Here is a 25489-nt window from a genome sequence, read left to right as displayed (position 1 = left end):
CATGTAGGCTACCACTGATTTGCTTTGAAATTAAATAATCGTGCAACACATGCCGTGAAAGGTAGCGACCTCCGACATGGGATGCAGCTCTGGGAATTAGCACTGTTTGCTCAGTAGTGGATGGGGGGGGGGAAGAGGTTTTCTTGTGGATTCTCTCGGTAATTGGCCGAGCTCCCAGTGACTCCGTCGCCAATCGTGGCAGTTCCCGACCTCTTGAGGTGACGTCGGGATGAGAGGAATTCAGAACCCCGTCCGTGATCTGGAGGATCCAGAACTGGCACCAGTCACCTCCAATAACAACCCCCACCCACCCCCCCTCGTGTGGCGGGCGGTCAGACGGTGGCCGCGGTGTTTCACTGCATCCGGCGTGGCAGTAGCGGCACAGTGCGGTCACGCTCCCCTCACCCTCGGCACGTGGCTTGTTGCTGATGTGGATGCTGATGATATCTAAGAGTAACTTGCACCAGAGACAGCCTCCTTACCAAAGTACCCTGGCAGAGGCTGGTTGCTTTGAGGTGTGAGTGTGAGTGTGTGTGTGAGTGTTTGTGCGTGTGTGTGTGAGTGTGTGTGTGAGTGTGTGTGCGTGTGTGTGTGTGTGTGTGTGTGTGTGTGTGAGTGTGTGTGTGTGTGTGTGTGTGTGTGTGTGTGTGTGTGTGTGTGTGTGTGTGTGTGTAAGTACATATGTTTTGTGTGTATGTGCGTTTGTATGTGCACGTGTTTGTGTGCTTGTGTGTGAATGGACATGTGAGTGTGTGATTGTGAGGGTGTGTATGTGTGTGCATGTGTGTGCGTGAGTGTGTGTCTGCATGTATATGCGTGTGCATGTGCATTAGTGTATGTAGTGTGTATCTGTGCTTGTGCATCTGTGTGTGTGAAAGTGTATGTGTGGCTGTGTATCTGCATGTGCATGTGAATGTGAGTGTGCGTATGTGCATGTTAATGTGTGTGTGCATGTGAATGTGTGCATGTGAATGTGTATGTGTGCATGTGAATGTGTGTGTGTGCATGTGTGTGCATGTGTGTGTGTATGTGCATGTGAATGTGTGTGTGTGCATGTGTGTGTGTGCATGTGTGTGTGTGTATGTGCATGTGAATGTGTGTATGTGCATGTGTGTGCATGTGTGTGTGTATGTGCATGTGAATGTGTGTGTGTGCATGTGTGTGTGTGTATGTGCATGTGAATGTGTGTATGTGCATGTGTGCGTGAATGTGTGTGCATGTGTGCATGTGTGTGTGCCTGTGTACGTATGTGTGCATGTACATGCGCACGTGTGTGTGTATGTGTGTGTGTTGATACTGAGGTAATGGCTGGTTGTTGTCTCCAGCGTTAGAGGCTGGTGGAAGAGACTGAGAGAGTGGGAGAGGAGGGAGGGGGGAAGTTGAGCAGTTCCAGCACGGCCACTCCCACACTGCTGCGCCGGGTGAACATGCAGGAAGCTGCCACCCACTTGTTGGTGCGAGGGTTGTACTTCTCGATAGAGTTAAGGCTGGAGCTCCCGTCGTTCCCGCCAACCGCGTAGAGCCACCCGTCCATCGCCACCAGGTCATGCGTGCTCCTGAGGACGGCAGAGGTTGTCATAAATGTTACACGCGTGACATCATTCACAACATGCATGCAGTACCATGAGCACCGTAAATAAACTGGACACGCCTTTAGCTACGGCACAGCGACGCAGCTGGTAGAGCCGCTGCCTCACAGCACCATAGACCAGGGTTCGATTCTGAACTCGGCTGCTGTCTGTGTGGAGTTAGCACGTTCTCCCGGTGACCGCAAGGGTTTCCTCCGGCTGCTCTCGTTATCTCCCACATTCCAAAGACGAACGGGTTTGTAGGTTAATTGGCCTCTGTAAATTGCCTCTAGTGGGTAGGGAGTGGATGGGAAAGTGGGATAGCATGGAACTAGTGTGAACGGGAGATCGATGGTCGGCGTGGACTCAGTGGGCCAAAGGGTCTGTTTCTATGCTGTATCTCTATAAACTGAATTAATCTTTATTTGAGTCTCAACTCCACGAGCCTCTATGCTCTTAGTCGCACCACATTAAAGTATAGGCTCATAAAGAACAGAAACAGGCCCTTCGGCCCACCGAGGCCATGCTGGCCATCGGACACCCATTCACACCACTCCTACACCCATTTATCCCACTTATTCACTTCACAGTTCCCACTCTCCAAGATTCTACTGATCACCTAGACACCAGGCCTTATGCCCCTGTCCCACTTAGGAAACCTGAACAGAAACCTCTGGAGACTTTGCGCCCCACCCAAGGTTTCCGTGCGGTTCCCGGAGGTTTTTGTCAGTCCCCTTACCCGCTTCCACTACCTGCAACCTCCGGCAACCACCTGCAACCGCACGGAAACCTTGGGTGGGGCGCAAAGTCTCCAGAGGTTTCCGTTCAGGTTTCCTAAGTGGGACAGGGGCATAAGTCTCTAATTAACCAACTGACCATAGATAGACAAAAGTGCTGGAGAAACTCAGCGGGTGCAGCAGCATCTATGGAGCGAAGGAAATGGGTGACGTTTTGTCCCGAAACGTTGCCTATTTCCTTCGCTCCATAGATGCTGCTGCACCCGCTGAGTTTCTTCAGCACTTTTGTCTACCTTCGATTTTCCGGCATCTGCAGTTCCTTCTTAAACACAACCCACTGAACACATATTTGTGATGTGGGAGGGAAAACGTGAAAACTCCACACAAACAGGGCTCCGAGGCCATATTGAACCTGGGTCGCCGGTGCCATGAGAGAGTGGCGCTACCAATTGTGCCACCTTTGGTTCATGCCACCTTAACCTATGGCACTGTCCAAATTCACCTCTACCCCATTGATGACATTGGACTTGGTCTGTGGAACTGGTGCGCTACAATGCTGAGACCTATATTCCACACTCTGTATCTTCACCCTTGCCCTACCTATTGGACAAGTTTTACTGGATTGTGTTCATATTTAGTATTAACCACAAGGACCAGTCTCATCCCTGTCTCTCCCTCTTCTCCCCACTTCCATCAGGCAAGAGGTACAGAAGTGCGAAAACACACCCCTCCAGATTCAGGGTCAGTTTCCTCCCAGCTGTTATCAGGCAGCTGAACCATCCTACCACCAACTAGAGAGCGGTCCTGAGCTACCATCTACCTCATTGGAGACCCTCGGACATTCTCTGCCACAGAAGGTAGTTGAGGTCAGTTCATTGGCTATATTTAAGAGGGAGTTAGATGTGGTGTTCAAGAAGGAACTGCAGATGCTGGAAGATCGAAGGTACACAAAAACTCTGGAGAAACTCAGCGGGTGCAGCAGCATCTATGGAGCGAAGGAAAATGGGTGACGTTTCGGGCTGAAACCCCCCATCAGTCTGAAGAAGGGTTTCGGCCCGAAACGTCACCCATTTCCTTCGCTCCATAGATGCTGCTGCACCCGCTGAGTTTCTCCAGCATTGTTGTGTACCTTCAGTTAGATGTGGCCCTTGTGGCTAAAGGGATCAGGGGGTATGGAGAGAAGGCAGGTACAGGATACTGAGTTGGATGATCAGCCATGATCATATTGAATGGTGGTGCGGGCTCGAAGGGCCGAATGGCCTACTCCTGCACCTATTTTCTATGTTTCTAATCATTAATTGGGCTTTATCTTGCACTAAGCTAAAAGCCTGTTCCTGTGCTAAATGATTCTGTGTGTGTTGTATTAATCTTATCCATGCTCCACGTGGTTTTATAAACCTCTATAAGCTCTCTCCTCCCCACCCTCCATCACCCCAGGGGTAAACAGCCCCAGCCTCTATTCAGTCCCTCCTTATAACTCAAGCTCTCCAGTCCTAGTAACATCCTGGTGACCGACACTATAAAAAGCAGCACAACTTTTGGTTTGGTTTGGAGAGATACAGGCTAAACGCTGGCAGGTGGGACTAGTGTAGCTGGGACATGTTGGCCGGTGTGGGCAAGTTGAGCCGAAGGGCCTGTTTCCACGCTGTATCACTCTATGACTCCATGACTCTATGGTTTATACCTCATGCTCACTCTGCCCGCTGACGCTGTTTCTCACACTGTGGCTGAGACAGTGCGTAAACCAACACTCGGTCCACGCGGGAACAGACATTGTTACGTGTACAGGCAGAGAGCGAGGGACGGAAGGAGCCCAGAGGGAGCGACTCCCAGCCACAAAGCTGCCACCACCCATTCATCCCAGTGAAGACACCGCCAGGAATGTAAGGTCTGCCGTCAGCTGTTCCCACACAGTGGTTGCACGATGCCAAGCTTCTATCTGGAATCTCTCAAACAGTTTCTCACTCCCAGTTTTGCTAAATATTTTATCTTTGGTTTATATCATCGATTCGATATGATAGTAAAACAATAATCTCCTGACACAAGGAACTTCAGATGCGAATTTACAAACAAAAAAGACACAAAAGTGCTGGAGTAACTTAGGGCGGCATGGTGGCACAGTGGTACAATTGCTGCCTTACAGTGCCAGGGACCCTGCCTCAATCCTGACTAAGCATGTGGAGTTTGCATGTACTCCCTGTGACTACGTGGGTTTTCTCCGGGTGCTCTGGTTTCCTCCCACATTCCAAAGTCGTGCCGGTTTGTGGGTTAATTGGCTTCTCTAAGTTGTTCCTAGTGTGTAGGATATCGCTAGTGTACGGGGTGATCGCTGGTCAGTGTGGACTCGATGGGCCGAAGAGCCTGTTTTCACACCATAACTCCAAACTACACTAAACTAAACTCAGCAGGTCAGGCAGCATCTCTGGAGAACATGGATATTGGTGACGTTTCGGGACTAAAGGAGATCTGAAACCGTCACTTATCCACATTCTCCAGAGATGTCGCCTGACCCGCTGGGTTACAGTACTCCAGCACTTGGCGTCTTTCAACACTGTCTACTGATCTTTTTAACGACCGCATACAATGGGTATCCGTGTCATGTGGGTTTCTTTAGCTAATTGCTGATATAATTTTATCAACATATTATTGGTGTCCATTTTATTGTCATCTGCACAAGTAGGGTGATATTTTCATTGTACTAACACCTCACTGTATATGTGTGTGTAACAAAGTCGACTTGACTTATTGTCATGTGTATGCCGAGATACAGTGGAAATCAGTGCGTGTTATCCACACAGATCATATCACACACGAGTGCAATCATACGTGGAGTGCAAAAGAGAAAATAAACAGAGTGCATAATATTTTAATCCAGTCTGCAAGGGAAAGTAATGGTGAAGAATAATAAGCTGTATGTTGTGGTCGGAAACTTCTAATCTATTCAATCGTGCCCTCTGCAAGTCTCAACGAAAGATCTTGCCATGTGGGCTTTCTTTGGAAGTTGTTTGTGTAATTTTATCCTTGAAGCCTTTAAAACTGCTTTCCCTCAGTATCTCTGGATCTTTGCTGAACCCTTATCCCTTTCGATTGAGAGGTAGATTCCCAGTTGCTGCCTTCAAAAACAGCGCAGTCATCCACGTAGATCATTGCGATAGTGCTTCGTGGAACGGCAAAGGTTAAACTGTAAATGAGTTGAAGGATATGATAAGGATCGATGACCTTGCTTGTAAATACCCCTTATTCTCCTGACAGACACAAAGGAATGAGTGGGTTAACATATAATGAGCGTTTGACGGTACTGGGCCTGTATTCGCTGGAGTTTAGAAGGATGGGGGGAGGCCTCATTGAAACTTAACGAATATTGAAAGGCCTGGATAGAATTGATGTGGAGACGATGTTTCCTCTCGTGGGAGAATCTAGGACCAGAGGGCACAGCCTCAGAGTTAAAGGACGTACCTTTAGAAAGGAGATGAGGAGGAATTTCTTTAGTCAGAGGGTGGTGAAACTGTGGAATTCATTGCCACAGACGGCTGTGGAGGCCAAGTCAATGGATGTTTTTAAGACGCAGATTGACAGATTCTTCATTAGTACGGGTGACAAGGGTTATGGGGAGAAGGCAGGAGAATGGGGTTGAGAGGGAAAGATAGATCAGCCGTGATTGAATGGCAGAGCAGACTCGATGGGCTGAATGGCCTAATTCTGTTGCGATATCTTATGAACTTAAGAACAAAGTGCTGGAGTAACTCAGTGGGTCAGGCAGCATCTCTGGAGAAAAAGGATGGGAGACGTTTCAGGTGGGGGCACGTCTGCCTGCGCTTCCATCTGAAGAAGTGTCTCGACCTGAAACATCACCTATTCCTTTCTCTCCAGAGATGCTGCCTGACCCGCTGAGTTACTCCAGCACTTTGTGTCTATCATTGGTATAAACCAGCATCTGCAGTTCTTTGTTTCGACCTGGGTACTTTGGCAGTATACCTACGACAGTGGCATCTAAAGCTGAGCGAAGGCAAAACAGTGTCAGCAGCATTCCATCTAAACAACAAGGAAGCTAAGCGAGAGCTAGCTGTCCGTTAACAACAGGCGCTTGGACTTCCAACAAACACCCACTTACCTGGGTGTAAAGCTGGACAGGTCGCTTACATTTCGTCAACACCTGGCTGGTCTCCGCGACAAGGTCATGGCACGTAGCGGCCTCATCCGACGCCTGGCAGGAACAAGTTGGGGAGCTAGTCCATCAACTCTTCGCACTTCTGTCTTAGCTCTTGTGTAGGCCCCAGCTGAGTACTGCGCACCAGTATGGAGCAGAGGCAGACATACTAGCCTGGTAGACACGAGCCTGAACAGCACCTTGCGAAACATCACTGGGTGCCTTCAACCTACTCCAGTCGAGCAGCTCCCTATACTTGCAGGCATTCCGCCTGCAGGGATCCGAAGGCAAGCAACAACTCTGGCACTACCTCGTCGTGCCATGGATCCAGATCACCTCCTCCATCAGGCTATTAGCAGAGAGCAGAGGCCACCCCCGACTGAAGCCCCGTCACCCCTTTGCTCCACATGGAAAACAACTCCTAGCATCCATCCAGCCAACTGAGACAAAAGCACACTGGATAGCCACCAAGTGGTCATAGGAGTGGAAGGCAACCTCATCTCCATTACACAGCTACATCTCTTCACCAGATAAAAGCTGTCCAGGGTCTGACCTCCCCAGAGGAGCATGGATGAAGCTCAACAGACTTTGTACTGGAGGTGGGCGTTTCAATGCCAGCGTGTGGAGATGGGGACTCCGCCAGAGCCCAGCCTGTGAATGTGGAGCAGAACAACCAGACAGCCAACCATGTCATCTCTGGGTGCCCGATCTACCACCCACCAAATGGAGCTCAGGGCCTGGCAGACATTGACGCCAACAGAGACAACAACCTGGCTGCTCAACACCCGGCTTGAGATCTAACTATTCCTTTGGTTTATGTTTCATTCGCAAGAAGAAGAGGAAGATTAATTTGTTTAAGAATGGTTGTAAAACTGTAATTTAAGGCAATATGAGAAACTAAACTGAGCAAGGAAGGCAAAGTGCCTTATCTAAGTGGCCAGGCTGGTTACCCAGACCACAGCTCCTCCCCTTTTTCCTTCTTTCTTTCCCCACCCCCCATCAGTCTGAAGAAGGGTTTCGGCCTGAAACGTCGCCTATTTCCTTCGCTCCATAGATGCTGCTGCACCCGCTGAGTTTCCCCAGCAATTTTGTGTACCTCCCTTCCATTGACTCCATTTACACCTCACGCTGCATCAGCAAGGCCCAGCAACATAATCAAGGACGAGTCGCACCCTGGCCACTCCCTCTCCCATTGGGCAAAAGGTACAGAAGTGTGAAAACGCACCCCCCCAGATTCAGGGACAGTTTCGCCCCAGCTGTTATCAGGCAACTGAACCATCTTACCACGACTAGAGATAATTGCTAAACTACTAACTACCTCATTGGTGAAACATCGGACTATCTTTTATTGGACTTTATTGGCTTCACCTTGCACTAAATGTTATTCCCTTATCATGTATCTATACACTGTAAATGGCTCGATTGTAATCATGTATTGTCTTTCCACTGACTGGTTAGCACTGGTCAGAGCTTTTCACTGTACCTCAGTACACGTGGCAATAAGCTAAACTGAACTGAACTGAACTAACTAAGTGGCCAGGATGGCTACCCAAAACGCAGCTACTCCGCTGAGCGCTCCATTTTTTGATGCACATGAATTGAGATCCGCGGCTGGGTCCTGGGTCGGTGCCACGGGGGCTTCAGGAGGGGACCCGGCGGCAATAGTGGAGAGGTCGGTGCGGCAGTCGATGATGGTACCGGCCGACGGACACGTGGAAGTGAGGACGCTGCTGCCAGGGCAAAGAACAAAGGAGGACCCGGTGTGCTAGCTTTCTAACTTTGTAAGTGCCCTTTAAGGGCGACTATTTGCATACCTTGGTGAGCTCTTGGGGCTAACGAAATCAAGGGATATGGGGAGAAGGCAGGAACGGGGCACTGATTTTGGATGATCAGCCATGATCATATTGAATGACGGTGCTGGCCGAATGGCCTACTCCTGCACCTATTTTCTATGTTTCTACTCATTCATTCATTCAATCATTCATTCAGTCATTCATTCTTTCGAGATCACGGCGAGCTATCAGCCGGTCGGTCTCCAGGAGTCATGAAAATGTGTTAAGCCGGCACCTACCGCCTGATGTTCATGGGCGCCACGCTCTCCCAGGTGTTGGTCTTTGTGTTGTATCTCTCCACGGAGTTAAGGCAGCTGGTGCCATCGTTGCCCCCGGCGACATACAGCATCCCCTCCAGCACAGCCACCCCTGCACTACTCCGTCGACTCAGCATGTTGGCGATGGTGCTCCAGGTGTTGGTCTGCAAGCGGAAGGGACAATGAACAGTCACAGACCTCTGGGGCAGCGGCGAGCGAAGAGGAACGGGAGCTGACCTTCTGGGTGAAGGACCATACGTCAGACCCGGAGGAGGGCGGCACAGTGGCGCAGCGGTAGAGTTGCTGCCTTACAGCGCTTGCAGCGCCGGAGACCCGGGTTCGATCCCAACTACTGGTGCTGTCTGTACGGAGTTTGTACAGAACTTCTCCCCGTGACCTGCGTGGGTTTTCTCCGAGATTTTCGGTTTCCTTCCACATTCCAAAGACGTACAGGTTTATAGGCTAATTGGCTTGGAAAATGCAATAAAAATTGTCGCTGGTGTGTGTGTAGGCTAGTGTTAATGTGCGGGGATCGCTGGTCGGCGTGGACCAGCTGAAGGGCCTGTTTCCGCGCTGTATCTCTAAACTAAACTAAACCAGATGAAATGTTTTTATTTTTTCTCTCTCGGCAGATGTGGCAGCATCAGTTTCTGTTTGTTTTCTTCTTTTTCTACTTCTGTGGTTTTCCAAGTAGTTTTCAACTAGTTGTTACCTTGATCACTGAGGTCTGAACCCTTTTGCTGACGTGCTCTCCCTTCTCTCCACCTCCACCCTCTCTCTGTAACTTAAAATACACCTGCTTTCTCAGCTGTCTAACAATAAAGAAGAGTCCATGATATGGAAACTCCATTCTTTCTGTCCCCGCAGATGCTGCCTGACCTGCTGAGTGTTTTCAGCATTTTCTGTTTCAAACATAAAACCGGCATCTGCAGTTCCTTGTTTATACATTTTCTGTTTTAAGTTTGAAACACTGAGTTCCTCCAGCAGTTTGTTTTCTGTTCCAGATTCTGCCATCTGCCACAGACGGTTGTGGAGGCCAAGTCATTGGGTATTTTTTAAGATGGAGATTTTTGATTAGTAAAGTGCCTGTCGCACTTGGGCGTCATTTGCATGTCAGGAAGATGGCGCGCGAAGATTTTGTACATCCCAAAATCCTGGAGTGCCGCGCGCAACCGAGCATCACTGCCTATGTCACCACGCACCATGTGTCGTGCGTCGTGACGCATAAATTATGTTGCGTAAATGACGGGTAAATGACGCCCAAGTGGGACAAGCCCTTAAGGGTGTCAAGGGTTGCGGGGAAAAGGCAGGAGAATGGGGTTGAGAGGGAAAGATAGATCAACCATGATTGAATGGTAAACTAGTCTCGATGGGCAGAATGGCCAACCTACTCATATGATATGAACTTAGAAATATAGAAACATAGATAATAGGTGCAGGAGTAGGTCATTTGGCCCTTCGAGCCAGCACCACCATTCAATATGATCATGGCTGATCATCCAGAATCAGTACCCCATTCCTCCTTTTTCCCCCATATCTCTTGATTCCATTAGCCCGAAGAGCTATATCTAACTCTCTCTTGAAAATGTATGAACTTATGCAACCTCTTTGCGTGTGAGAAAAAAGGATTGAAGAATTGCGAATTGTGAATCATCACCTATCCATGTACTCCGGGGATGTTGAACGGCCAGCTGAGTTACTCCAGCACGTTGTGCCTTTTGTTGTAAAGCTTCTGCAGTTCCCCACAGAGTGTGGGGAGGGTATAGGGAACGAACTGCCAGAAGAGTTAGTTGAGGTAACACTACACCTGGAAGAGATGAGACTCCTCCTAGCAGGCAAAGCAGACCACTTCCAAAAGACGTGGTCTGCATTTATGGAACTATTACAAGCATAAGGTGCAATAGTAATTTAAAATATAAATGGTACCAGGATCTGGTAACGAGGGGTATAAAAAAAAAAAATACGATTGGTATATCCTTTTTTTGCGGAGTTTTGTGTTATAATAGAGCGATTGTTTTTCCTTTTTTTTTCTTTTCTTTCTAGGGTCTATTTTCTTTCTTTACTTCCTTCTCTAACTTCTTCCCTAAGGGGCTTTCTTCTCTCAACACTTTCCTGCACCTTCACGATTTTTGCTCACTTTCCTTACTTCTTTTATTTCTACCTTTTTTTAAAGCTCGAAAAACGAAGTGGTACAACAAATGTAATAATATATATGTGATGTGTAATACTGTAATTTACTGTACTTTAAAAAAAAAAGAAAGAAAAAAAAAGAATTAGTTGAGGTAGGTACAATGAGGTTGGGCCACTGTGGCGTAGCTGTAGAGTTACTGCCTTACAGCGCGAGAGACCCAGGTTCGATCCTGACTGCGGGTGCTGTCTGTACGGAGTTTGTAGGTTCTCCCCGTGACCTGCATAGGTTTTCATTGCCAAGTTAGCAGAGTAGACTTGACCCATTTGCCTGAATTTAGCCATTAGCCCTCTAAACCTGGCATAGCCAAAGGGCGGCATGGTGGCGCAGCGGTAGAGTTGCTGCCTTTCAGTGCCAGTGATTTGGGTTGGATCATGACTCCGGGTGCAGTCTGTACAGTGTTTATACGTTATCCGCGTGACCACATAAGCTTTCTCCGGGTGCTCCGGTTTACTCCCACAAGACGTGCATGTTTGTAGGTTAATCGTCTCAGGAGTGTAGGTTAGAACTAGTGTACAGAGATCACTAGTCGGCGAGGACTGGGTGGGTCGAAGGACCTATTTCCACACTGCATCTCTTAAACTAAACTGAACTAAACTAAATTATTGGTCCAAATGTTTTTTTTTAAATAATTGTTTCCGCTTGTGTGTAAAATGTGTTTAGTTTAATTAGTTTAGAGATACAGTGTGGAAACTGGCCCTTCGGCCCACTGAGTCCGCACTGATCACCCGTTCACACTAGTTCTATGTTATCCCACTGTCCTGTCCACTCCCTACATATCAGGGACACATTTTTACAAAAGGCCAATTAAAGCCCCTGTCCCACTGTACGAGGTAATTCGAGAGTTCTCCCGAGTTTTCCCCTGATTCGAACTCGGAGAATGTCTGTAGCGGGTCTGTAGGAGTTCGTGGATGTCTTGTCGCGGCTCGTAATGCTAACGGTAGGTACCCGGGACATCCAGTAACTCGTGACGTTTTTTCATGCCTGCAAAAAATGTCCACGAATAAAGAAAATACTCATGATGAAAAAAATTGTTACTTTTTATACCTACCATTAGCTTTATGAACCGCTACGAGACATCCACGAACTCCTACGGACCCGCGACGGACATTCTCCGCGTTCGAATCAGGGGAAAACTCGGGAGAACTCTCGAATTACCTCGTACAGGGACTTTATATACAAACCTGTAAACCTTTGGCGGGCGGGAGCGTGGGAGGAGCACCCGGAGAACCTGGAGTAAATCCGCACGGTGACAGGGAGAATGTTCAAACTCCATACAGACAGCACCCGAGGTCAGGATCGAACCCGTGTCTCTGACACTGTGAGGTAGCAGCACTACCTGCTGCGCCACGCTTTCAATCTCCAGGGGCTGTAACTGGTCCCTATCTTACAGCCGGGTGGTGCTGGCGTTAGCGGCCACATTCATGCATTTAATTACCTGAGGGTCGTATTTTTCCACCGTGGCTAAGTGCGAGGAGCTGTCATATCCACCAACAGCGTAGAGGTTTCCATCTGAAAGGACAGCGCATGTAATACCTAGTAATGATGTTGCATTAAATGCACCTGGTCTGACCCTTCATACCCCCAACCCTCCCCCGCCCCCCACCCACCCCTCACCCGCCCCCACCCCCATCCAACCACCCTGTTCTATTCCCCACTGATATTCCACTCTCTGGCTTTCCATTTCCCTTCTCATCTCTCAGACAACATTTCATCTCTAGCCTTTGTCCTATCAACCCCCTCCCCCCCACCTGTACCCACCTATCACTTGCCAGGCTTTGTCCCGCTCCCCACCTCTTTTCCAGCTCCCCCCCCCCCCCCACGCCCCACACTCCTATCAGCCTGAAGAAGGGTCACGATTTCAAACATGGTCTGTCCCTTCCCTCCTCAGAAGCTGCCTGGCCACTGAGTTCCTCCAGCACTTTGTGTTTTGTTGAAGATTCTGGCATCTGCATTTCCTTGTGTTTCCTACCTAATGTTGCAATCCTGACATAGCGCCTCCTTGTGTTCATGGCAGCAATGGACGACCAGGTTCCTGTCAGTGGGTCGAACCTCTCCGCACTGTGGATACACGGAGGCACGGGTTATTGCCAACAGTCTCATTCCTGAGTTTCGTTTATTTTACTTTAGAGATAGAGGGCAAAAACAGGCCTTCCAGCCCAGCGAGTCCAGGCCGATCAGCAATCCTCTCACATTCACACTATCCTGCACACACTAGGGACTGTTTTACAATTTTTACCGAAGCCAAGAGGAGAGCGTACAAACTCCGTACAGACAGCATCCGTAGTCAGGATCGAACCCGGGTCTCTGGTGCTGTAAGGCAGCGACTCTACCGCTGCGCCACCGTGCCGCACATTCATCATCACTTCTCACCGAGTAGATGTGTGTTTATGTTTCCGATGATGAAGACGGAAACACAGAAACACAGGGACATGTCTCAGGTGCAGGCATCGTGTTCGGTATGGACATTGCGGGCCGAAGGGCCTGTGCAGTACAGTTCTATGATCTATGATAGGCAAGGAATGGAGAGATATGGATCGCGTGCAGGCTGAGGAGATTAGTTTAACTTGGCATCGTGTTCGGTACAGACATTACGGGCCGAAGGGCCTGTTTCCGTGCTGTACTGTTCTATGTTCACGGGACCTGGCACCGTGCGGTATGTTTTACCCATTGCCCATGGAATCACCCATTTTTTCTTTAATCAATTATTTACAATAATATGTACAGTACAAAATAAATCAAAAGAAAATCACCACCATTATACGTCAAACTAACATACCAAGTAAACCACTATACAACTATATCTGCATCCTTATTGAGGATGCATTCCGCCCCTCGCGGTGACCAGCGGTCCCAGAAATCCCCCAGGGCGCCCGTGGACAGCGCGTGTGAATCAGCCACTGGCAGTTAGCGCCTCCAAGTGGACAATGAAAGATCAGCGAGATAAAGCTGACACATACAAGGAAGGTACACAACATTCCTGGGGAAACTCAGCGGGTGCAGCAGCATCTATGGAGCGAAGGAAAGAGGCGACGTTTCGGGCCAAAACCCTTCTTCAGACTGATGGGGGGTGGGGGGGGGGAGAAGGAAGGAAAAGGGGAGGAGGAGGAGGAGCCCGAGGGCGGGCGGATGGGAGGGTGGGAGGAGACAGCTAGAGGGTTAAGGAAGGGGAGGAGACAGCAAGGGCTAGCAAAATTGGGAGAATTCAATGTTAATGCCATCCGGACGCAAGGTCCCCAGACGGAATATGAGGTGCTGTTCCTCCAATTTCCGCTGTTGCTCACTCTGGCAATGGAGGAGACCCAGGACAGAGAGGTCGGATTGGGAATGGGAGGGGGAGTTGAAGTGCTGAGCCACCGGGAGTTCAGGTAGGTTATTGCGGACTGAGCGGAGGTGTTCGGCGAAACGATCGCCCAACCTACGCTTAGTCTCACCGATGTAAATCAGCTGACATCTAGAGCAGCGGATGCAGTAGATGAGGTTGGAGGAGATACAGGTGAACCTTTGTCGCACCTGGAACGACTGCTTGGGTCCTTGAATGGAGTCGAGGGGGGAGGTGAAGGGACAGGTGTTGCATTTCTTGCGGTTGCAACGGAAAATGCCCGGGGAGGGGGTGGTGCGGGAGGGAAGGGAAGCTGATTTTCCCCAGCAATGTTGTGTACCTTCGATATTCCAGCATCTGCAGTTCCTTTTTGAACACATACAAGGAAGTACCTGTTTAAACATGATGCACCATCATATCCACCCACTGCATAGAGCAAACCATGCAGTACCGCCACGCCAAGGCAGCTCCGTCTCGTTCCCATGGCGACCTCCGGCTGCCACGAATTGGTGACCGGATCGTAGGACTCGACGGTGGACAGGTCGGAAGTCCCATCGTACCTGCGTAACAGAGGGCAGCAAAGGGAATCGGTCACACCTCTCGAGCGGTGTTCACTATCCTGCTACCTCGATCATTCGACCTGAAAATGTCACCCATTCCTTCTCTCCAGAGATGCTGCCTGTCCCGCTGAGTTACTCCATCCAGCATTTTGTGTCTGTCCTCGACCATTAGTCCCATGAAGACAATCCTGCCACCAACAGCCAAACCAGAGCCTACACACGATGGGTAATGGAAGCAGGAATGTTATTGCAACTTAGAGAGTCAAAGAATTATACAACATGGAAACAGGCCCTTTAGGCCCAGCTTATCCATGCCTCATCTAACCCACTGTAGATAGACACAAAATACTGGAATAACAATGGGACAGGCAGCATATCTGGAGAGAAGGAATGAATGACATTTTGGGTCGTCCCTTCTTCAGACTGAAAACCAGAATGTGCAGTTCCTTCTACACATGCCTCATCGAACCTAGTCCCATTAGCCCGCATTTGGTCAATATCCATCCAAACCTTTCCTGTCCAAATGTCTTTTAAATGTTGTTTTAGTACCTGTCTCAACTACCCCTTCTGACAGCCTATTCCATACTCTCCCATACCCTCTGAGTGAAAAAGGTTACTACTCAGGTTCCTATTAAATCTTGCCCCTCTCACCTTAAACCTGTGTCCTGTGGTCCTTGATTCCCCTCCCCTGCGCATTCATCCTGTCTGTTCCCCATGTGATTTTATACACACAGGTTCCAGGTAGAAACATAGAAACATAGAAAATAGGTGCAGGAGGAAGCCATTCGGCCCTTCGAGCCAGCACCGACATTCATTGTGATCATGGCTGATCGTCCCCAATCAATAAATAGAAGACCTTACAGTGTAAACAAACAGCAGAAAAAACTCAGTCTATTTATTCAGCTCCAACTGAAGAGAAACATGAGAGACACACAAGCAGATGCTACAATCTTGAGCTAAAAACAAAGTGATGGAGTGGGTCAGGCAATATCTGAGGAGGGAAATGGATAGGGTGACCTTTTGGGTCGGAACCTTTTTTTTAGTTTTGTTTAAAAATACATGGAAACATGACCTTTGACCCCCCTCTCCCCCTCTCCCCCTCTCCCCCTCTCCCCCTTTCTCCCCCTCTCCCCCCCTCTCCAATCTTCGCACATCCCCCAATCCTTTCCACTTCATATTTCATGTATTTTGTGCTTTTATGACTGTTGGCAGATCAATTTCCCACCTGGGATAAATGACGTTATTTCATATTGTATCATATACATGGTTGTTAGTAAGGCTTTTGATTAAGTGCCTGATAGTAGGCTGACCCAGAAGATTACTATGCACAGGATCCATGATGACTTGTTCGTATGGGTTCGGAACCAGCTTATTCATAAATGACAGTGGAAGTAAGGTGTTTAAGAAAAAACTGCAGATGCTGGAAAAATCGAAGGCAGACAAAAATGCTGGAGAAACTCAGCGGGTGAGGCAGCATCTATGGAGCGAAGGAATAGGTGACGTTTCGGGTCGAGACCCTTCTTCAGACTGATGTTCAGGCTGGAGGTCTGTGACCAGTGGAGTTCCGCAGGAATCTGTGCTGGGACATCTGCTGTTTGTGATATATATATATATAGATGACTAGGAACTCCTTGCAGTGATGCCAACTACTGCCACCTAGTGTACAAGATCATGAGGGGAATAAATAGGGTGTGAATGCACAGTCTTTCATCCAGGGTCGGGGAATCAAGAACCAGGCGGCATAGGTTTAACGTGTGAGGGGGAAAGATTTAATATGAACCTATGGGCCAACTTTTACACACAGAGGGTCGTCGGTATATGGAACGAGATGCCACAGGAGTTGGTTGAGGTCGGTGTGAAAATAGCATTTGAAAGACATTTGGACATGTTTATGGAGAGGAAAGGTTTAGAGGGATATGGGCCAAATGTGGGCAGGTCAAACTTGGTCAGCGCGGGCAAGATGGGCCTGTTCCCGTGCTGTATGATTCTATGATTGCCACTCCATTAAGTATTATGTTTTCCCCAACTGATACAAACAAATGAATTAAGAGCAGACGACACAGTGGCGCAGCAATAGAGTCGCTGCCTTACAACGCCAGAGTCCCAGGTTCGATCCTGACCACAGGTGCTGTCTGTATGGAGTTTGTACATTTTCCCCGTGACCTGCGTGGGTTTTCTCCAGGCACTCTGGTTTCTACCCACACTCTAAATACGTACAGGTTTGTAGGTTGATTGGCTTTGGTAAATTTGTAAATTGTCTCTAGCATGTGTAGGATAGTGTTTGAGTGCGGGGATCGCTGGTTGGCGTGGACCCGGTGGGCCGAAGGGCCTCTTTCCGAGCTGTATCTCTAAACTAAACAGGAGAAGGCCATTCAGTCCCTCAAGTCTGCTCTACCACTCATTGTGATCATCGCTGATCTGATTGGAATATCGGCCCACTCAATTATATTGCAGGAACCTCACCCTTGCTACTCACGAACATTTCCACTTCTGCTTTAAAATATTAAAAAATTCTACATCATCCACACTTTGAGGGAGTGTTCTAAACACTCACCATTACTGAATGACGAAAATAATATTGTCTCAATTGTCTCCGACTTGACTTTTTCACAGTGAATGGTCGGGCACTGGGAGTGTGTGGAGTCGAGTGATCCAGGAGTACTGGGGTGGGAGATTGCAACCTTCACGTGGTCCGCCCTGTTTCGACTAATGCAATCAACTCGACGTGCACAAACGGAGGATCAAATTGAACACGTTGTCCAACAACTTTAGGCTGTGCATGCCATACGAAAGAAGAAGAAGATCCAGGAGTACTAGTGCACAATTCCCTGAAGGAGGCATTACAGGTCGATAGGGTGTTGAAGAAGGGTTTTGGTACATTGGCCTTCAATAGGCAGGGAATTGCGATGGGACATGTAGGTATAGTTTAGTTTATTACTGTCATGTGTACCGAGGTACAGTGAAAAGCTTTTTTGTCACGTGCTATCCAGTCAGCGAAAAGCCAGTACGTGATTGCATGATTGTACAAGAGGTTGGTGAGGCCACACTTAGAGTATTATGTTGTTTTGGTCATCCTGATTTCGGAAAAGATGCCATTGAGATGAAAAGGGCGCAGAGATGATTTCTGAGGATGTTGCCAGGACTCCAGGGCCTGAGTTAGAGGGAGAGGCTGGGCAGGCTAGGATTTTCTTCCCAGGAAGCTGAGGGATGATCTTATAGAGATGTATAAAATCATGAGGGAAATGATAGGCTGTGTCTTTTTCCAAGGGTTGGGGAATTAAGAACTAGAGAGCGTGGCTTTAAGGTGAGAGGGGAAAGATTTAATCGGAACCCGAGGGGCAACATTTTCACAAGAGAGTGTTCAGAATATGGAACGAGCTGCCAGGGGAAGTATTCGAGGTAGGGTATAATAACAACATTTAAAAGATATTTTGACAGGTACGTGGATGGGAAAGGTTTAGTGGGATATGGGCCAAACATGGTCAAATGGATGATCCACCAGCTTGGATGCGGCATCTTGGTCAGCATAGATAAGTTGGGCTGAAGGGCCTGTTTCCATGCTGTATGACTCCATGACTCAATTCTGTCTCAAATGGCTGATAGACACAAAATTCTGGAGTGACTTAGCAGGTCAGGCAGCATCCCTGGAGAAAATGAATAGGTGACGTTTTGGGTTGAGACTCTTCTTCCAACTGAGGGTCAGGGAGAGGGAAACGAGAAGTATGGGAAGCTACCGAGAGAAAGGGATGATCTTATATTTCAGCAGGGCCCGAACATTCTGCATTCTCCCACAAGAGGAAACATCCATTCAATCCTAATTTGAGGAAGGACATTCTTGCTATTGAAGGAGTGCAGCGTAGGTTTACAAGGTTAATTCCCAGGATGGCAGGACTGTCATATGCTGAGAGAATGGAGCGGCTGGGCTTGTACACTCTGGAGTTTAGAAGGATGACAGGTGATCTTATTGTAACATATAAGATTGTTAAGGGTTTGGACACGCTAGAGGCAGGAAACATGTTCCCGATGTTGGGGGAGTCCAGAACCAGGGGCCACAATTTCAGAATAAGGGGTAAGCCATTTAGAAGGGAGACGAGGAAACACTTTTTCTCACATAGAGTTGTGAGTCTGTGGAATTCTCTGCTTCAGAGGGCAGTGGAGGCCAGTTCTCAGGATACTTTCAAGAGAGAGCTAGATAGGGCACTTAAAGATAGCGGAGTCAGGGGATATGGGGAGAAGGCAGGGACGGGGTACTGATAGGGGATGATCAGCCATGATCACATTGAATGGCGGTGCTGGCTCGAAGGGCCGACTGGCCTACTCCTGCACCTATTGTCTATTGTCTAATCAAGAGCAATTAGGCTTCTATGTGGAGATGGTTTATCAGGAACACACTGTTATCAGACTACTGAACAGTACTTCCAGAATCTAGGATGTAGTCCCAATCCTCCAACCTACCTCATTGTATCCCTTGCACTTTTTTGTGAACAATAATAATCCAATACCAATACCAATGTCCTGATCTATTACTGGTTCCTTCCGGCAGCAATGGATGGAAGGGAGAATTAAAGATATTTTTTAATACATATTCATCTTTCAGGATCCGGGCATTACTGGGCAGTCCAATGCCCATTGCCCATCCCTTGAGGAGCTGGTTAAGTAAGCATAGGAAGCTGTCTCAGTGGTTGCTTACCCCCCCACTGCGTAGAGTCCGTTCCCAATCGCTGCCACGCCAACCCGCGCTCGCCTTGTGGACATGGAGGCCACCATGTGCCATCGGTCCGTCCTCGTGTCATAGGCTTCGCAGTCTCCATGGATGGCAAACAGGCTGCCACCACCTGCAAACACAGAGATTAGATTTAGATTTTACTTTATTAATCCCCTTATTCAGGGGAAATTCTGATGTCCATGCAGCACACTAATAAAATACAACACAGTATTCAAAGAAATTCAACACCAAAACATCCCCCCACAGTGATTCCCACTGTGGGGGAAGGCACAAAGTCCAGTCCCCATCCCTTTGTCCACCCATAGTCGGGCCTCTTGAGGCCTCCACAGTCGCCGCCACGGCGCCCGATGTTCTCGCCGGGTGATGGTACTCCGGCGTCGGGAGAACCCTCAGCAGCTTGGGGTGCCAGGAACGGCCGCCTTCCATTGTACAGTTAGCCATCTCCCCACTGCACACAGTATCAGACCATCCTCCACCGACACAGACCCTGCCCATTGCCGTCATATAGTTATAGAGTCACACAGCACGGAAAATGGCCCTGACACCCAACTTGCCCGTACTGACCAAGGTGTCTGAGCTAGTCCCATTTGCCTACTTTTGGCCCATGTTTCACTCAACCTTTCCTTTCCATGAACCTGCCAAATGTATTTTAAATGTTCTAATTAGTATTGTTATTGGATTATTTGTGTCAAAGTAATTCTTTGTTTGCAAGCCATGTAGTTGAATCAGACGATACTGTACATGAGTATATTCAAACTATAAAAAAAGTATAACAGGTAGTGCAAGGAGAAAAAGACCAGAGTACAGAATATAATGTTACAGCTTTATAGCATTATAGTTGGAGAAAGTTCATATTATGTTAAAGTGCGAGGGCTACTATGAGCTAGGTTGTATGGGAATGCACATACCACCTGATTCATGGACAGTTTCTACCCCGCTGCTATCAGACCACCGAACAATCCTGCCAACAGAGTCACACATGGAGTTCCGGGACCGCTGGGCTCCGCAGGGTGTTGAATGTATCCTCAATAAGGATTGTATCATAGTTGTATAGTAGTTTATTACATGTTTGTATTGTATTATGGTGGTGGGTTCTGGCTTGTTTTATTGTAGTGTAATATTATTTTTTAATAATTGAATACATTTATAATTAAAAAAAATTAAATTAAAAAAAAAACAAAAAAAAAAAACCGAGTCACACAGCACGGAAAGTGGCTCTACTGCCCAATCTCTATCAGACCACCAAACAGTCCTCCCATAACTGAGGAAGTGGTCCCAATCCTCCAACCTACCTCATTGTAGCCTTTGCACTTTTTTTGTTGACAACAATAATTGTCCTAGTATTGTTTCGTTCCAGCAGCAGTGATGGGTGTAAGGGAGAATGAAAGATTTTTGTTTTACATATTCATCTTTCAGGATCCGGGCATGACTGAGAAGTCTATTCTGTCTATTGCCCATCCCTCGAGAAGCTGGTTAACACACACGCTCTTGAGCCACCACAGTCCTTCGTGCAGTTGTTATGAGTCGACTGAGTGGACTGCTGTGCTAATTCAGAGGTCAGTTGGAGTCAACACCATTGTTGGGTCTGAAAGCACATATAGGCTGGGCCGAGTAAGGACAGCAGGTTCCTCTACGGACAGACGTAATGGTCGGCACAGAGGAGTTGGGCCAAAGGGTCTGTTTTCATGTTATATGCATCTATCACTCTGTGGGGTTTGGGACAATCCCGGTAATAAAGAAAGCTAACTCAATGCTGGCAATTATTTCAAGAGGGCTTGTATACAAAAACAGGGATGTAATGCTGGAGGGCCTGTTCCTGTGTTGTAATTTCAAGCACTAGTAAGGCCGCATTTGGAATATTGTGAGCAATTTTGGGCACCATATCTGAGGATGGATGTGCTGGCTCTGGAGAGGGTCCAGAGGAGGTTTACAAAAATGATCCCAGGAATGAGTAGGTTAACCTGTGATGAGCGTTTGTCGGCACTGGGCCTGTTTCATGGTCGGAGGGTGGTGAATCTGTGGAATTCTTTGCCACGGAAGGCTGTGGAGGCCAAGTCAGTGGATATTTTTAAGGCAGAGATAGATAGATCTTTGATCAGTACGGGTGTCAGGGGTTATGGGGAGAAGGCAGGAGAATGGGGTTAGGAGGGAGAGATAGAACAGCCATGATTGATTGGCGGAGTAGACTTGATGGGCCGAATGGCCTAATTCTACTCCTGTCACTTATGATCTTATGTGTGGGTCACACCGCTGAGAGTGTTGAAATTCTGTCGCAAAGAACAGTATCACCCACCCATATGGTGAGGTCAATGTTGAGGAGGCTGCTCTGTGCCAGTACACCATGGACTAATACAGACAGATCAGGGAACATAGAACAGTACAACACAGGAACAGCCCCTTCTGCCCACAATGTCATGTGTAGGAAAGAACTGCAGATGGTGTTCTACACTGACGATAGACCCAAAGTGCTGGAGTAACTCAGCGGGTCAGGCAGCATCTCTGGAGAAAAGGAATTGGTGATGTTTCGGGTTGAGACCATTCATCAGACTGAGAGTCAGGTAGGGGGATATCAGAGGTGTAGGAAGGCTAGGTTCTGCACCGTCCCATACCTCTAATTGTCCCCTCCCAGTCCGATGAAATGTCTCGACCCAAAAGGCCACCTATTCCTTTTCTCCAGAGCTGCTGCCTGATCTGCTGAGTTACTCCAGCACTTGCTGTCTCTCTTTGTAAACCAGCGTCTGCAGTGTCTTGAGCGGAGGTGTTCAGCGAAACGATCGCCGAGCCACCTACCTAACCGCTCAGTCCGCCTAAACCGACCTGATCTCCCGGTTGCTCAACACTTTAACGCACCCCCTCCCATTCCCACACTGACCTTTCTGTCCTGGGCCTCCTCCATTGTCAGAGTGAGGCCCAGCGCAAAGTGGAAGAACACCACCTCATATTTCACTTGGGCAGCTTACACCCCAGCGGCACCCCTTACACCCCAGAGAACATTGACTTCTCTAACTTCAAATAGCCCCTGGCTTTCCCTCTCTCCCCATCCCCTCCCCCCCTCTCGCTTCCCACTCCTCCGACCAGTCTTACTGTCCCTGACTACATTTTATCTCTGTACCACACACTCCCCTGGCATCAGTCTGAAGAAGAGTCTCTCCCCGAAACGTCACCCAATCCTTCTCTCCAGAGATGCTGCCTGTCCCGCTGAGTTACTCCAGCATTTAGTGTCTTGTACCTGTGTTGATCAGTACAGCACATGCACAGGCCCTTCAGCCCGCGATGTCCATGCTGAACATGACGCCAAGTTTAAACTAATCCCCCTCTCCCTGCACGTGATGCAGGCCCCTCTACTGGGACGACAGATGGCACAATGGGCTAAGTGTTCGGCTGGCGACCGGAAGGTGGCCGGTTCGAATCCCGCTTGGAGTGCATATTGTCGTTGTGTCCTTGGGCAAGACACTTCACCCACCTTTGCCTGTGTGTGAATGTGTGTGAATGTGTGTGAGTGATTGGTGGTGGTCGGAGGGGCCGTAGGCGCAGATTGGCAGCCACGCTTCCGTCAGTCTGCTCCAGGGCAGCTGTGGCTACAGAAGTAGCTTACCACCACCGAGTGTGACTGAGGAGTGAATGAATAATGCGATGTAAAGCGCCTTGAGTATTAGAAAGGCGCTATATAAATCCCATCCATTATTATTATTATTATTACTCCCTGTGAATCTATAGTCACGACTATTAGACTCGCAGGAAGGGATTGCTGTGCCTTTTCTTTAACGGAGTGTATACCCAGGGAGGTTGGAGATCGGAGGACTTTTGGTCCTTGGGAAGCCAGCATAGGTTGTGCAGAAAGTCAGTTTGATGAATGGTGTTGAGAAACGAATCTACAGTATATCCAGGTGAATGAAGTAATTTAATCAGCAGTTCTGTTTCTGAACAAGCCGCTGGGTACAAGCTCGGCAGGGAGGGTTTCAGCTCTGCACACCTCCTATTTCTGTACTTCCAGGGGGGCTGACAGCTCATTAATCTCTCCGTTTCATCTCTCTCTCTCTCTCTCCTGCCTGCCGCTTCACGTGAGTCACCGTTATCCTCGCTGTGCGCTGTAGTAACTGCGCCCAGACGGAGAAAGAGCAGAGCATTCACTCAGCAAGTCCCTCCTCTTGCCAAAAGATGCCACTGCATCTGCCGGCACCAATGTGAGGTTATCCACTTTGGTGGCAAGAACAGGAAGGCAGATTATCATCGGAATGGTGTCAAGTTAGGAAAAGGGGAAGTACAACGTGATCTGGGTGTCCTTGTTCATCATTGGTCACTGAAAGTAAGCGAAGGTAGACAAAAGTGCTGGAGAAACTCAGCGGGTGCAGCAGCATCTATGGAGCGAAGGAAATAGGTAACGTTTCGGGCCAAAACCCTTCTTCTGCAGTTCCTTCTATGATTTTCCAGCAACTGCAGCTCCTTCTTAACAAAGATGCTGCTGCACCCACTGAGTTTCTCCAGCACTTTTGTCTACTTTCGATTTTCCAGCATCTGCAGTTCCTTCTTAAAACACTGAAAGTAAGCGTGCAGGTACAGCAGGCAGTGAAGAAAGCTAATGGCATGTTGACCTTCATAACACGAGGAGTTGAGAAAAGGAGCAAAGACGTCCTTCTGCAGTTATACAGGGCCCTGGTGAGACCACACCTGGAGTATTGTGTGCAGATTTGGTCTCCAAATTTGAGGAAGGACATTCTTGTTATTGAGGGAGTTGAGCGTAGGTTCGCGAGGTTAATTCTCGGTATTGCGGTACTGTCATATGTTGAAAGAATGGAGCAACTGGGCTTGTATACACTGGAATATAGAAGGATGAGAGGGGATCTTATTGAAACATATAAGATTATTAAGGGATTGGACACGCTAGAGGCAAAAGACATGTTCCCGATGTTGGGGGAGTCCAGAACCTGGGGCCACAGTTTAAGAATAAGGGGACGGCCATTTAGAACGGAGATGAGGAAAAACCTTTTCACACGGAGAGTTATGACTCTGTGGAATTCTCTGCCTCAGAAGGCAGTGAAGGCCAATTCTCTGGATGTTTTTGAGAGAGTTAAATAGAGCTCTTAAAGATAGCAGAGTCCTGGGATATGGGGAGAAGGCAGGAACGGGGAACTGATTGTGAATGATCTGCCATGATCACAGTGAATGGCGGTGCTGGCTTGAGGGGCCGAATGGCCTTACTCCTACACCTATTGTCTACTGTGCGAATAATAACCGATTACTACACAAAGCAAGAGACAGGATGCTGGAGTAACTCAGAGGGTCAGGCAGCATCTCTGGAAAACATGAACAGGTGATGTTTCGAGACAGGGCCCATTTCAATCTGAAGCTGACCCAAAACGTCATCTATTCATGTTTTCCAGAGACACTGCCTGATTCGCTGAGTTACCCCAGCACTTTGTGTCTTTTTGTTACGAATCAGCATCTGTGGTTCCTTGTGTGCAGAATTCATCACCCTTTGGATGTGTCCGATTATACAACAGTAACATCCCCAGCAGCAAGCAACTTGTACATGCTTGCCAATCTGTACACCTCCCGCCCCACATAGGGGTGGATAGTAGAGCTGATTCCGCACAGTGCCAGAGACCAGATTAGATCCTGACCTCAGGTGCTGTCTGCGTGGAGTTTGCTGACCACCCGGAAGAATTGCGCTCACAGAGAGAACGTGCAAACTCCACATTGACAGCATTCGAGGTTAGACAGATACAGCACGGAAACAGGCCCTTCAGCCCACCGAGTCTGCAACGACCTTATACATTCCAGACTGTTCTACCTTATACATTCCAGAAGCCAATTAACCTAGAATCCTGCAGGTCTTTGGAATGTTGTAGGAAACCGGAGCACCCGGAAGAAACCCACGCGGTCACAGGGAGAACGTGCAAACTCCACACTGACAGCACCCAAGGTCAGGGTCCTACCCGGGTCTCTGGCGCAGCGAGGCAGCAGCTCTACCCGCTGCATCGTTGTGCCGCCCACAATTCTACAATTTCAAGTCACTCCCCCAAACCACATCTCCGCCCTCTTCTCATCTACACAGCTCCCAACATGAATAGATCCCCAAGATAGACACAGAGTGCTGGAGTAACTCAACTGGTCAGGCAGCATCTCTGGATAAAAGGATTAGGCAACGTTTT

The 25489-nt window shown here is 48.4% G+C and overlaps 1 protein-coding gene across 1 annotated transcript in view; it reads right to left on the bottom strand.

Moving 5' to 3' along the window:
* Nucleotides 1-1205: 1205 nt before the first annotated feature.
* klhl17 (kelch like family member 17) overlaps nucleotides 1206-25489 on the bottom strand; it is a 61945-nt gene continuing 37661 nt past the window's right edge. Inside the window, exons 7-12 of the mRNA XM_033047872.1 lie at nucleotides 19302-19446; nucleotides 14444-14611; nucleotides 12702-12790; nucleotides 12168-12241; nucleotides 8524-8705; nucleotides 1206-1556 (exon numbers count right to left, since the gene is read on the bottom strand). Of these exons, the coding sequence (XP_032903763.1) occupies nucleotides 1328-1556; nucleotides 8524-8705; nucleotides 12168-12241; nucleotides 12702-12790; nucleotides 14444-14611; nucleotides 19302-19446 (887 nt within the window). The 3' untranslated portion in view covers nucleotides 1206-1327. The remainder of the gene's footprint in view (nucleotides 1557-8523; nucleotides 8706-12167; nucleotides 12242-12701; nucleotides 12791-14443; nucleotides 14612-19301; nucleotides 19447-25489) is intronic.

Source organism: Amblyraja radiata, chromosome 31 (assembly GCF_010909765.2).
Source record: "Amblyraja radiata isolate CabotCenter1 chromosome 31, sAmbRad1.1.pri, whole genome shotgun sequence".
In the NCBI taxonomy this organism is placed as follows: domain Eukaryota; kingdom Metazoa; phylum Chordata; class Chondrichthyes; order Rajiformes; family Rajidae; genus Amblyraja; species Amblyraja radiata.
This window is presented reverse-complemented; position numbering and strand designations above follow the sequence as displayed.